This window comes from Phyllopteryx taeniolatus, chromosome 20, assembly GCF_024500385.1.
Source record: "Phyllopteryx taeniolatus isolate TA_2022b chromosome 20, UOR_Ptae_1.2, whole genome shotgun sequence".
Taxonomy (NCBI): Eukaryota; Metazoa; Chordata; class Actinopteri; order Syngnathiformes; family Syngnathidae; genus Phyllopteryx; species Phyllopteryx taeniolatus.
In genome coordinates this window covers 16,447,198-16,460,333 of record NC_084521.1, presented here as the reverse complement: position 1 = coordinate 16,460,333, position 13,136 = coordinate 16,447,198, and the positions used below count along the sequence as shown (strand labels likewise).

The 13,136-nt window shown below is 49.9% G+C and overlaps 1 protein-coding gene across 5 annotated transcripts in view; it reads right to left on the bottom strand.

Moving 5' to 3' along the window:
• Positions 1-341: 341 nt before the first annotated feature.
• Positions 342-13,136, bottom strand: part of LOC133469889 (sodium channel protein type 4 subunit alpha B-like) — an 82,449-nt gene continuing 69,654 nt past the window's right edge. For 4 of the 5 annotated variants that reach the window (XM_061757457.1, XM_061757455.1, XM_061757458.1 and 1 more), the window contains 9 exons: positions 10,987-11,141; positions 10,730-10,903; positions 10,468-10,590; positions 9,789-10,070; positions 8,273-8,326; positions 8,063-8,204; positions 7,585-7,685; positions 6,902-7,206; positions 342-5,255 (listed from right to left, as the gene is read on the bottom strand). In XM_061757457.1, the coding sequence (XP_061613441.1) occupies positions 3,653-5,255; positions 6,902-7,206; positions 7,585-7,685; positions 8,063-8,204; positions 8,273-8,326; positions 9,789-10,070; positions 10,468-10,590; positions 10,730-10,903; positions 10,987-11,141 (2,939 nt within the window). In that variant the 3' untranslated portion in view covers positions 342-3,652. The remainder of the gene's footprint in view (positions 5,256-6,901; positions 7,207-7,584; positions 7,686-8,062; positions 8,205-8,272; positions 8,327-9,788; positions 10,071-10,467; positions 10,591-10,729; positions 10,904-10,986; positions 11,142-13,136) is intronic. The other variant, XM_061757459.1, reaches the window with a different exon arrangement.

Here is a 13,136-nt window from a genome sequence, read left to right as displayed (position 1 = left end):
ATCAGTAAACATAAGCGTACGTGCAGTGTACGTTTAAAAAAAGATATTTATAATCTAAATATTGCGTTTCATGTTATACCAAAAAAAATGCACGTGTATTGTGCTAATGTAAATTTTGCTGCCGTAGTCGCTTTAAGTCCCTTAACAAGACTGATCAAGTATAAATCACTTAATAACACGAACACACTGACAGACAGGTGCCACACACACACACACACACGCGCACACACACAGCGATGAGGCTGATTTGTCGGGCTTGTGTCTGGTTTATTTCTCGCAGGATGTTGTTTTAAATACAGACATTTATTTGCAAAATACTAAAGAGTATTACAACTCAAAAGTACTAAAAAGTGTATATATTTATTGTAGTCATCATCATCATCATGAATATTGTTTGTAAAACACCAGGGTGAGGGGTGAGGGGCTTGGGGGTCACTGAGGCACAACTTTCTCCTTCTTCACACCAAAGTTTTTGTTTTACTGGCAAAAAAAAAAGAGAAAAAAGTCTGAAGAAGAAGATTTTTTTTATGACTTAATCCGTTTTTCTGTCTCTCAATGCAACTGTTTTATTGCGTTGTTGTTCTTTTGTGGAGAGACTGACGAGAAAAGCTCCAAAGGGAACACTCGTCACACAAAATGGCGGCAGGACAGAAGACTCCGCCTCCTCTGTCGTCAACGAGGTGAGCGCCTGCCGATACTCCGCCCACTTTCTGACATCACTCACATGAACCACAATGACACCAGTATGGAACCTGTTTTACACCTGTGTGACACCCGCGTTGAACCAATATCACACAGGTTTCGAACCAGTTTGACACCAGTGTGAATCCATTGCTGTACCAGTATTGACACTAGTTTTGAACCAATATGAAGTGGCGCACAAGTGGGACTGGTGTTGAACCAATGCAACAGCATCTTTCAACTAGTTTGGCACCAGTATGACACCTTTGTTTGAACCAATATAACACCAGTTTTGAACCTGTGTTGAACCAGTTTGACATCAGGCTCGTACAACACCTGTGTGAATTCACCAGTTTATGACGCCAGTGTAAATTCAGTGTTAAACCAGTTTGACACCAGTGTCGTACAACAATCTGCGTGAATCCGTTGTTGAACCAGTATCGCAACGAGTGTCCATCCAGTGTCGTACCAGTGCGACACTTATGGTGAACCAGTACAAATCCACTTTGCAGGTGGACGAATCAGTGCGGGTCGGATCGGTACAAACGCTGACTAAGAATTGTCGCTGTTGCCCAACACGAAGTGTCTGTTGCCGTGGTGCTCGTGTTGCCTGGACGACATCTCGTCGTTAAGCTGAGAAGACGTTTGAGATGTTTGTTGGTGTCCAGATGTCGGAATGTTCCCGTGCACTCCGTTCCGATTTAAAGACGAGCAAGCGGCTTTTATGGTGAAAAGGGAAATGAAGGGAGGAAGGTGAACCGCCCTCGTCCATTCCGCTCCGGAACCGTCGGCGCTCGTGATGGAATCTTCCTGACAATCGGCCCTTAAACAAAAGTCAACCCAATGGACTCCAGCCCAACAAACACTTTCCCCCCCCCCCCCCAAAAAATAAATTGAATGTGCTTTTATTTGATTCAATCTCATTGTTTTATATGTTTCTGCTTGTGGACTCTTTTCTTTAGTATTTGATTGAGAAAGAACAAAAGAATAAAAGCTTTAATCTGGCCCACTAAGAGTTCTGTATATATTTTGGGGCATTCATGTCAGTTTAGTCCCCCTAAAATTGTTTATATTTATTTAGGATACCATTTGTTCAGCTATTCATTCATTGTAAATAATAAAATAAAACAGTCAAATACCCAATTCCTTTTCATATAATTGAACTATTGTTTTGTTATAAAATTACAATGAACCCCACGAAAAAATCTGCGAATAACTGACGCTTCTTACAATTGCCATGGGGAAAAAAAAGTCAATTAGTGGATTGGGGGAAAAATAAATACAAAGGTGCAGGTTTCCACAAATAATTGGGGATAGGTTCTTCAAATAAAAAAAAAAGATTTCATGTATGCTGAACCGCAAATATGCGCGGTCCACTATAATCATAAAAATAAGCATGAATTATGATTATGAAATAAACCATTTCTAAATGCGCATATGAACTTATTTTTGACTTTTTTAACCTAATCTATGCATGACCTAGTGGTGGTTCTCAAGGTGAGGTACGATTACCACTGGTGGTACGCGGGCTCGCTCTAGTGGTACACCAAACAACCACTGAATTAAATGTTCCAACTGTGTATCGTATCTTGAAATGTGCAATATAAATATCAGCTCTTATTATTATTTTTCGGAAATATTGCCTCCCTGCCACTAGAGGCGCCGCAGCACGGCGACGACAAGTGTTGGTTTGGCCGGCCATGAAGGGAACCGTTTTCAAAATGTGTTCATTTTTTTGTCTCAGCCAATCAGGAGCCACATCCGAGGCGTGCAGTCCCAGGGGACGACATAGGGGGCGCTAGGGATGGCGCGGAGCGTTGTCGAGTGCGGTCGCGGCAGGCAGGCAGGCACACTCGCGGTCTATTGCTACAGGAAAGAGCCCTTCAGCGCAGCGCGGCCAAACGCGACGACGGCAACACTTCTGCTTTCAACAGCAGAATCGAGTCCAGGTGGCGCCGGTTTCCCTTTTTTTTCTGCCCTCGAAGGGGCGGGACAACACCAGCACTTTGCCCCAAAGAAGGTCTGAGCGGCGTGTTTGTGCATTTCCTGTTTTGTCATCCGAAGGTCCCGGAAGGTCCTGAAAGTGTCGCTCTCGAAGCTTCCAGGTTTTCTGGCTGAGCGTTTATTGCTCCTCACGCTTTTGTAGTTTGAGTGTTTTTTCACGTTTCTTCAGTGCAAAAAAAGTGTCCGAGTGTTCGTAGAAAAGCAAAGGATGAAGCAGGGAAGAAAGTCACTGAGAAATAAATAATGACGTAGACAAACGTGACGATGGGAACATTTCTTTGGGAGGAACCTGATAAATATATACATGAGATATACAGTATATATCTTCTCCTGTGCAAATACACTCACGTGGTTTGTTGGGAATGAGATGTCAATCAGTGAACAAGTGGAGCATTTTTTTCAGACTTCTTCGCTTTGTGCGCCATCACTAAACTTTGACCTCATCCCTCACAGACTGGCCAAAGACAACAATTCTCTTTTCCAGTGGACGCCTGGCTAAAAAGGAGACGAGCTACCTCTTGTCGTCGTAACAATAATTGTGTTCACCACGCGCAAGTGAATGTTTTTACTGATTGTCGTCTTCTCGTCTGTCGTCTACTTTGGTTTTCTGTCAAACGTAAACGACGGCGTGCGACGAGGACAAAACGTTACGTCAGCGTGTCGACATTTGACGATCGTTGGCTTTCGCCTCCGGAGCTAGCGCATAGCTTAGCTTCCCGCCACCCGGCGAACGCATTTGTGAATATGTCAATACAGCGACGGAAAACCTAAAAAAAACCAAAAACAATGCTCTTGTCTTCCATTGGAGTGTCACACAGCTCCAAAGAGAAACATTTGGAACTCTTTTTTTTTCTCGTCAAATTACACTAAAAATATATTAAAAAAATAGTAATAATCTTACAGCTATGAAAAAACTGACGACAAAGTTCAACTTGTACTAACAAAACCTATGCTAAGCTCACCTTGCTTATTTGCACTCGCAAGCTAACACTCGCGTCGCTAATGCAGTAAATGCAGCGCCCGGCCAATAAGAGACGGACGGATACATGAGGGATATAGCGTTTGGGGGGGCCTTACAAGAAGCTGCTGCAGTTACAGGAGCATCCAGCAGGGGGCAGGAAGTAACGGGAAAGCTAGTAAAGTTTCTCCAAGTCACCCCATTTCTATGTTCGCGCTTTTCGGGCGCCCCCTCGTGGCCGGGGCCCCCCGAGCGGCCGTTTAGTTCACTTTTGCCTCGGGCCGGCTCTGGCGGCAAGTCCTCCTCGGCGTTTGGTGTTCTTGCTCCTACAGCGCGGCGTCCCGTACGTCGGCGTCGAGCGCCGTGCCCGCCGCGTGGCTCGTCTCCACCCGGGCGTGAAAAGCTGCGGCGGCTCGCGTCACGCTGTCGTAGGACGGCGGGGACGACGTGGAAGAAAGGGTCTCGGAGCGCTCCGTCCCGACCGGCCCGGAGCCGTAGTTCTCGCGTATCATGGCGGCGATCAGGCCTTCCTTCTCGGGCGCCTCCTCCTCCTCCTCCTCCTCCTCCTCCTTCTCCTCGCCGTCGGCCTCCTCGCCGCGGCCCCGTGTCGGGCCGCGGCGCGGCGTGGTGATCTGGCGGTAGAGGTAGGAGGCGGCCTTCATCTGCCGGCGCATCAGATGTCGGCGGTAACAGCGCTGGATGACGGCGGCCGACACGTCCTCCTGCTTGCGCCGCAGCGTGGTGGTGATGGGCTCGTAAGAGATCTTGGACGGGTTGGCCATCATGAACTTCTCCTCCATCTGCTGCTTGAGGGCGTCCATCTCGCCCGACTCGCCCAGAACGCGCTTGGTGAAGGCGAAGAGGATGTCCAGGCAGTGGATCTTGTCGCCGCTCACCATGGGCAGGTCCATGGAAATGAGCTTGATCTTGTTGGGCTTCCCGATGCGCAGCGGCTCCGACAGCGAGTCGGCGAAGTCGGACAGCTTGGCGTACTCGATGAACTGCGTGGCCTCCGGGTCGAACTTCTCCCAGACCTCGTAGAACATCTCGAAGTCGTCCTCGCTCAGCGGCTCCGTGCTCTCCTCGGTGGCCACGCTGAAGTTCTCCAGGATGATGGCGATGTACATGTTGACCACGATGAGGAAGGAGATGATGATGTAGGTGACGAAGAAGGCGATGCCCACCGACGGGTTGCCGCAGTCGCCGCGCTGGCCGGTGCCGGTGTGCGGCACGTGCGGGTCGCACTCCTCGGGCGAGTTGTTGAGGATGGGGCCGAGGAGGCCGTCCCAGCCCGCCGACGTGGTGATCTGGAACAGGCAGATCATGCTGTTGCCGAAGGTCTCGAAGTTGAACATGTCGTCGATGCCCGCCTGCCGCTTGACGTAGGCGAAGTTGGCCATGCCGAAGATGGCGTAGATGAACATGACCAGGAAGAGCAGCAGGCCGATGTTGAAGAGGGCGGGCAGCGACATCATCAGGGCGAACAGCAGCGTGCGGATGCCCTTGGCGCCGCGGATCAGGCGCAGGATGCGGCCGATGCGCGCCAGCCGGATCACGCGGAACAGCGTCGGCGACACGAAGTACTTCTCGATGATGTCCGCCAGCACGAGGCCTGAAAGAAACAAACGTGAGGACGCCGCTCGAACCCACTTCCGTTAACGATGTTTGATCACCTCACACACGCAAAGGCGTGTACTTCGGGCGCACACACGCACAGCTGCCTTTCATCACGGGAGGTACAGGTGAGGCAAAGGCCGAGTGTGTGCGTTCGACAAGCGCCTTGTACGTCGAGCCCCCCGCACGCGCACACAGTTGATGGAACGGGTCAATCATGTTTGATTTGTCTCCGGGGTCCCGCCCCCTGCCAGCGCTGATTGCTGCTGTTACCTTCACCTCCCCCAGGCGGCCGCGTGTGCGCGCGCACCTAATCACAAAACTTGTAGCGAGCTAACTGGAGGAAATGAAACATGAACAGTGATGGCTAAATTAACTGCTTCGGTGTGTCATTAGGGCGTGTGTGTGTTTTTCTGGCTTCGGATGACCAAACGCGACCGACCTTGGTGCGTGTGTGCGTGCGGGCGCGCGCGTGTGAGCAGGTGTGAGCGGGGTGCATCGAGGCCACCACCCCCGCTGCCACTTTGTCGACGGATGACTCTCACAATGACATGACACGACTCACACCTCACGTGTGCGCGTTGTGATAATGCGGTGGGTGCGCTTGCGCTTCTTCAAAACGTGTCAGTCGGATTTCACGGGAAATAGCTTTGCGTCGCAGATCGCAGACTGATCCGTTGGATTTCGAGAGACCTCATCATCATTATTTCAGCTTGTGGCTCCTTTGCATAGAAATGTGATCAATAATGTTAAAGGCACGGCCCGCTGAAGTTCCTGGAATTTGACTGAGTGGAATTCGTGGCAGTTGTTATCCACCAAGGTCATAATTGTTTCTAAGAAAAAAAACAATATTTTTCTTCCGACTTTTAAGGCCAAAATGTCTTTACCGTTATGTGTCCCGAATGAACATGTTTTCTGAAAATACTAATGGCATTTTGGGATATACTGGGTTTTTCCCAACACAAATGCATTTTACCGCGAATGGCACAGGACAGCCTCATGACGCTCTTGCAATACACCGGAGGGATCTGGGCGGTGGCGGCCATTTTGCAGCTGCTATTCACTTCTCAGATATGAATGAATACGCATGAATTTGTCAACGTGTGGGAACTATCATTACTATTGTATCAAGACGAGTGTAACGGCTTTATAAAGTAGTCGCGATCATTGGCGCACTAGTACGTCGCAGAGTCTGCGCAACTCCCAACATTTTGATCAAGCAGTTTGTCTTTACCGTGATCCAAAGAAGTGTTTTTCAGTGGGCCGCCACCGTTTGCCTTCGCTACGAATGCCTTCAATTTGAAATCGTCCCTAATGTACCCGGAGAAAACCAAGGCGGCGTATAAAAATGGCAAATTGTTTAAGTGTCCGCTGTTATTGAGGAAAGGGACCGTGGATAGCAAAAATCCCAGGATAATTGACGGCCATTATATTTGGATTGAAAAAAGTATATATGTTTTTTTTAAACCCCAAAGCTTCGTGAATAAGTGGGGATAAACCATCAATAAGTATTTTTGAAAAAGAAACCAACATTGAAACTGAAATCCAGCAACAGGTGAATCCGCAGGTGGCCAACGACGAGTACGGATAACCACTTTGGTGACATTTCGGTGGACATTTTCTAACGTCAGGCGAAGCACGTACCGACGATGGACAGGATGACGACCACGAAGTCGAAGATGTTCCAGCCCACGGTGAAGAAGTAGCAGCGCAGCGCCACGATCTTCAGCATGCACTCGGCGGTGAAGACCACGATGAAGCCCACGTTGACGTTGTTGAGGACGCGCTCCATCTGCGGCGACTGCTCGTCCGTCTCCACCATCATGGTGATCATGTTGAGCAGGATCAGCACCATGATGATGATGTCGAACGCCTGCTCGGCCACCACGTCGAAGAAGAAGCCCTGCACGTGGTTCTGCACGGGACACCGACGGGGAGGAAGGCGTCATCTTTCCCAGAAGACACTGCGCATTAGTCGGGCGCCGCGGCTTCATCGGCCCGCTATATGACCGCGAGTACCGTTATATTGTCTGTCTGCATGTGTCGCCGCACCATTTGTGTTGAGGTATCCGTTGATTGAAGGAATACGACGTCGCAGCTCTCCGTGGTAACCGTTATCACGTCAATGCTGTTGGCCATTATGTATTAGCACTGAGCTAGCGGAGGCTATGCGGCCATTTGAAATGCTCATTTTTGTTTTGCTTTTGTTTTCGAGTCAACTTCAACCGGGAGTGGCATTAAACAGCTCGAAGCATACGAAAGCCTTTAGCTGCAACAAAGGCGAGTTGTTTTTCAAAGTGGTCTTGAGTGTGTGTTGTTGCTGGTACCAAAGGTCGGGGGATGGGCTTCTGGGGTTTCTTGGAGCCCAGCTTCTTCATGGCGTTGTAATATTTCTTCTGCTCCTCCGTCATGAAGATGTCCTGGCCTCCTAAGTGCACGAGCCACCACAACGTTATTTTCAGCCAGCTGACGGCCACAAGACACGTCTCACTCACACACGCACGCACGCACGCACGAGTCGGGCAAAAATGTAAAAATCTAATTTCTGATTCCAATGGATTTCCCCCCCCCCCCCCCCCCCCCCCTGCTTATAGAAAAAGCAAAGCACAAGAATATTTGTCAAAACAGGTTTTGCTTTCGAGTTTTCGTTCGACCTCGGCGAAATATTTGTAGCTTGGGAGCACGTACCTCGGATCAAAACCTTGGCACATGACCAGAGAGAGCCAATCACAAGCGTTGGCTTTAGGAGGACGAAGCGATATGAAAAAAAATCGGTAATGGCTAAAACAGAGGAGGAGCGTGAACTTATCTTCCTCTTCTGCTGGTTGAAGTTGTCGATAATGACGCCGATGAAGAGGTTGAGGGTGAAGAAGGAGCCGAAGATGATGAAGATGACGAAGTAGAGGTACATGTAGAGGTTGATCTCCTTGATGGGCTGCTCCTCCACCTGCGCCCACATTCACACTCCCTGACATCATGGCGACATCGCCGCGATTCGACGGCGGCGTGACTTACGGCTCGCGAGTCCACCGCCGCGTACATGATCTCCATCCAGCCCTTGAACGTGGCCTTCCGGAAGCATGACACAGAAAAACGTCACGCATCGTCATCATCGTGCAAAACGGGCTTTCTCGTTAGGGATGAGCAAGTATCGATACCGGGTATCGGTATCGGTATCGGACCGATACAGGTCTGACGTCAAGGTATCGATCGTGAAGGCCGCCGATACGGAAGGCAAAAAAATCTGATCAGGTTCGGGGTTTTCAGTTAGGGAATCAAACCTGGGTTAGGGTTTCAAACAAGAGGTATGGTTTCAAATGACGGGTTTAAGACTGAGTTAGGCTTTCAAAGTAGAATATTAGGGTTTAGGGTTTCGAGGTAGGGTTAGGAGCGGGCGAGTGCCGATAGCGACCTTACGTCAATGAATCGGTACTCGTAAAGGCTGCCGATACTGAATGCCCCGAAAAATAGGACATGGAGTAAGTTGTCCTGGCCAGTAGTTGGCGCTGCACGACGGCGGCTTAACACATCAGCCAATCGTGTGCGTTGGAAAGAAAGAAAGGAAGAAAAAGAAAGCAAGGAAGAGAAAGGTTTAGGTCACAAGTATCTGTCGGTGTGTTGACTGAAATTGGATCTACAATTTATAAATACTTGATGTGGGAGAGTACTCAAGAGCCGATACGCAAACTGGTATCGATCTGGTTAAGTGTTATCGAACATCCCTCGTTAAAGTTTTAAAGACGGTTAGCGTTTCAAACAAAAGTTAGCGCTTCAAGCTTTAATTGGGGATGAGGCTTTGGAGCCAGCGGCGGGGTTTGAAATGAACGGCCGTCGAGACGTCCCGTCTGCCCGATCGCCACGGCGACAGCCGTCAACGGCTCCTTTTACGGACTTCCTTCCCCCGACAAACTTTCCACAGAAGAGCCGCTAATGGAAGGGCAGCGGTCGCCACGGCGACGGGCCAAACACGGAGAGACGGCGAGCTGCTCGTCGCCATGACGATGGCACTCGTTCAACTTGGGAATGGACGCGCTCTCCCTCTTTCCTCCACTTCCTGTTTGTCTTGTCCTCCTCCCTTCATCCGTCAGCCGCTCACTCTCATCCGCCTCTTCCTCCTCGTCTCTCGCGCTCATGTCTGCCTACTTAATGCCTCTAAAAATAAAAGCCTCTCAGGGCTGATTGACTGGCAGCGTGCGGGACGCCCGCGGCCAAGACGAGGGCGAAAGTACGAAAGCGGGAGGACGCGGAGAAGTCTGAAACCCGGAGAAACACGGAAGGAGAACAACCGAGAAGAAAAGGGACAGAAGAAAAACAACAGAAGATGGAGGAGGACAGAACAGAAGTAAAAAGGGAAAAAGGATCGAAAAAGGAGGACACAAGAACCCCAGAAAAAAGGGCAGAAGAAGAAAGAGGGGAAAAGAAGAGAAGAGGCAAAAAAGAAGACTAGAAGAAAAAGGTAGACTAAGAGCAGAAGAGGAGACGGCACAACGGAAGCGTAGAAAAAGAGCGAAGCCCGTCGTTTCGTCCTCACCACTTGCAGCAGCGCCAGGTAGCCGGCGCCCACGTTGTCGAAGTTGACCTTGACCTTGGTCCAGTAGTAGCGCGCGCCGTCCTCGTCGCGGCGGTCGCGGCACTCGGACTTGTTGTCGACCAGGGCGGCGTCGTAGGGGCGGCCGGCGCGGTCGACGCAGCGGCCGAACTTGCCGGCGAACAGGTTGACGCCCATGATGCTGAAGATCAGCCAGAAGATCAAACACACCAGCAGCACGTTCATGATGGACGGGATGGCGCCGATCAGCGCGTTCACCACCACCTGCCGCCGAAACACCCAAATTAGTCGCCCAAAGGTCACTAGTGCGCTCTCGCTCCTCACTATTCAGCACATGACTGTCTTTTACTACTGACCTTTTTCCCACTACGAGTACCACTTTTGGCCTACTAGTACGCAATTGCTCGTCAACTCCCATGTTGCACTTGTAACACTGTATGTATGCATGTATCACGCACTAGTAGCCTCTTTACAGTACACTTGATCTCCATCTTAAGGTCCACGTACTAATACAGAAGCGGGAAAAACATTCCGAGTGTGCTGTCGTCGTCGTACTCGTGCGCTGAATAGTCTTACGAGTGAGGACAAAGAGTGTACTAGTACACGACCCTTCAGCTGGTTATGGAACGGAATAAGTTTTCCGGCACGAAACGAGTCTCACCCGCATGCCCTCGAAGCGGGACAGCGCCCGCAGGGGGCGAAGCGCCCGCAGCGTCCGCAGGGACTTGATGGCGGCGAAGTCGGAGTAGCCCAACGTGTTGGCCACCAGGCTCACCAGCGACACCTGCGGGACACCGCAGGAAAGACGCTTCCGATCGGACCGCTTCGTCGACTGCCGCGTCGCCGTTTATTGACCGCACAAACGGATACAAAACCAAAGAGCCGCTGTTTCAAAGTCGGGCGAGAAGGCGTCGTCGACTTACGTCCACGATGAGGAAGTCGAGCCAGCACCAGTAGTTGGTGAAGTACTTCTTGAAGCCGTACGCCAGCCACTTGAGCATCATCTCCAGGATGAAGATGTACGTGAAGATCTTGTCGGCGTACTCCAGCACCACCTTCACCACCTTCCTCTGCTCGATGTAGATGTCCTCGAAGGCCTGCGGGGGGCGGCAGAGAGGAGGATGGGACGCGACGCGCACGCGCGGCCGCGTCACGTGTGAGCGGGACTCTCGAGTCTGACCAGCGCGCCCGAGCTGAGCAGGATCATGAAGATGATGAACGACTCGAACCAGCTGTGCTCCACGATGTGATAGCACGTCTTCCTCATGCGCCACCACATCTGGCCCACGCCCGCCGTCGTGTCCACGTCGCAGCACTTGAACCTGGACACGCACACTACACGCCCACCAGATGTTACTCGAGCAGCTCAAAAGCAGAAACACAAACAGGAAATAGCGTGGATTTTTTTTTCCCCAGTACGTATTGCGGCAAGTCCGAATTTTGAGTGCGGTACCGCGTTGCGCCACAACATGCCAGGGCAGCACTGAGCTCGACTTGAAGAGGTGCAGCACAATCAAGTTGTTCATTGCCAGCAGCCGTTTTCGAGCATTTAGACGGATCTTTCCGGACCCGGACCCGGACCCGCGCACGCAATCTTGTGTTCTGTGACAAAATAAGCATCGAAGTCACCGAAACAAAGAGTCGACTCGCTTCGAACAGGGGGGCGGGGCTAAGGTCACACTCGTCCCAACGTGTTCCCGACTGACGGGAGCAGGATTTTGCTTCGAGTTTTTTCCGTTCTTTAGTCCTCAGCAGTAGAACGTGGCTTGCTTTCAAAAAAAAAAACTGAAGTTTCAGTGCAAAAAGCAGACAAAATGAGCTTTTTGGGAAAGAAAAAAAAGCCCTTTAATCGCAATAGTTATTGACAAATTTGATTCATGAAAACCAAGGCATCATCAAAAAATTGCCAAAATGTATTATTATTATTATTGTGTTTACAAGCATCTTGACTCAAATAATATGAAAAGAAACGGAATAACCACCGATATAAAAATCCCATTTGAGTGAGTCGGGAATCAAGAACGACGATCGATTCCGAACGCATTCCCGACTCCCGATTAGTGGACTTTTTCCGAACAATCTACAGCAGGCCCGGCGTCGCAAGATCCCAATAGCAAGAGCAGAGCGTCTTCTTTCAAGAATCCATTTGTGTCCTGACGACTGCCGATGACATCACAGACTCTCACGGGCCCTCCCGCTGATTGCCGTGTAATTAAAGCTGCGTTGCCGTGGTTACCAATCGGCCTGACGCTGATTTTAAGCTACGGCGTTCTGACGGCCGGCGCGCTTGTGCTGGCTCACAGGAAGACAGTAATCGCTTCTGGCGAGACCTGGGAGTATTTCTTACATATTCTACTAGTGCACTTAAGTGCCCATGTACTAGTACCCCCTTTGGCCCACTAATAGGACAATTCAGTGCAGTAGTAGAACTACTCTTTCTAGTGACATTTTTTCCCACTACTGACTTCTGCTACGGACTGACATTTCTCTGGACCGGTAGAACGACGAAGGAGCACTAGTAGAACAAGTACATGTTACCTGTGAAGATAAACTGTGCATTGGTTGACATCTGCAAGCCACTAGCACTACTAGTGAAGCGCAAAGTAGCACACAGTTGTCACCTGGTGCACACCTTTACCACACTAGTAACATGTAGTCGCCGAATTGTCGGACTGGTAAGGGGAAAGAGTGTACTAGTGTACATGTTGTCGTGATACACGGGTTTAGTTGGTTCCGTAAATACACTTGTAACTCAAAACATTTACAGCCTCCCCTCAAAAATTAACAAAAAAAGGGGAAAAAAGATTTTAAATTTTTTTTTTTTTTTAAATAAAAAATATAATTTCAACATAATTAAGCAGAATGTAAAGAATGAAAGAGTTTGTCTCTTAGAATGAATTCATTGTGGCTACTTCTGGTGTGTGGGAATTGGCCACCGGGGGGCAGTATGATACAGCCGTGCAGTTTCGCAACTATTTTAAGTGACTCAGTCAGCTGCAGCAATGATAGTTGCTTTTCGCAGAGGATAAAGAATACATGCCTGCGAGTTTTGTTATGTCTGTCAACATGTGTTGCCGCAAGCTCGTATCTCGAAAAAACTCTTCTGTCAGGTCCATCGTATCTCGAGGCACCACAGTTCAGCGCACTAGTAGCATCACGAATACACGCTCAAATGGCTTGCCAGATCAGTTGCGGTTCTGTGCACATGAACGTGTGTCAGTGAACGTCTTGCTGGTGGGCACTGCGGCATGCTTTCGCCTGACACGACATCACACACACACACACACACACACACACACACACACACCCTCTTGATGGCATACGTGCTGT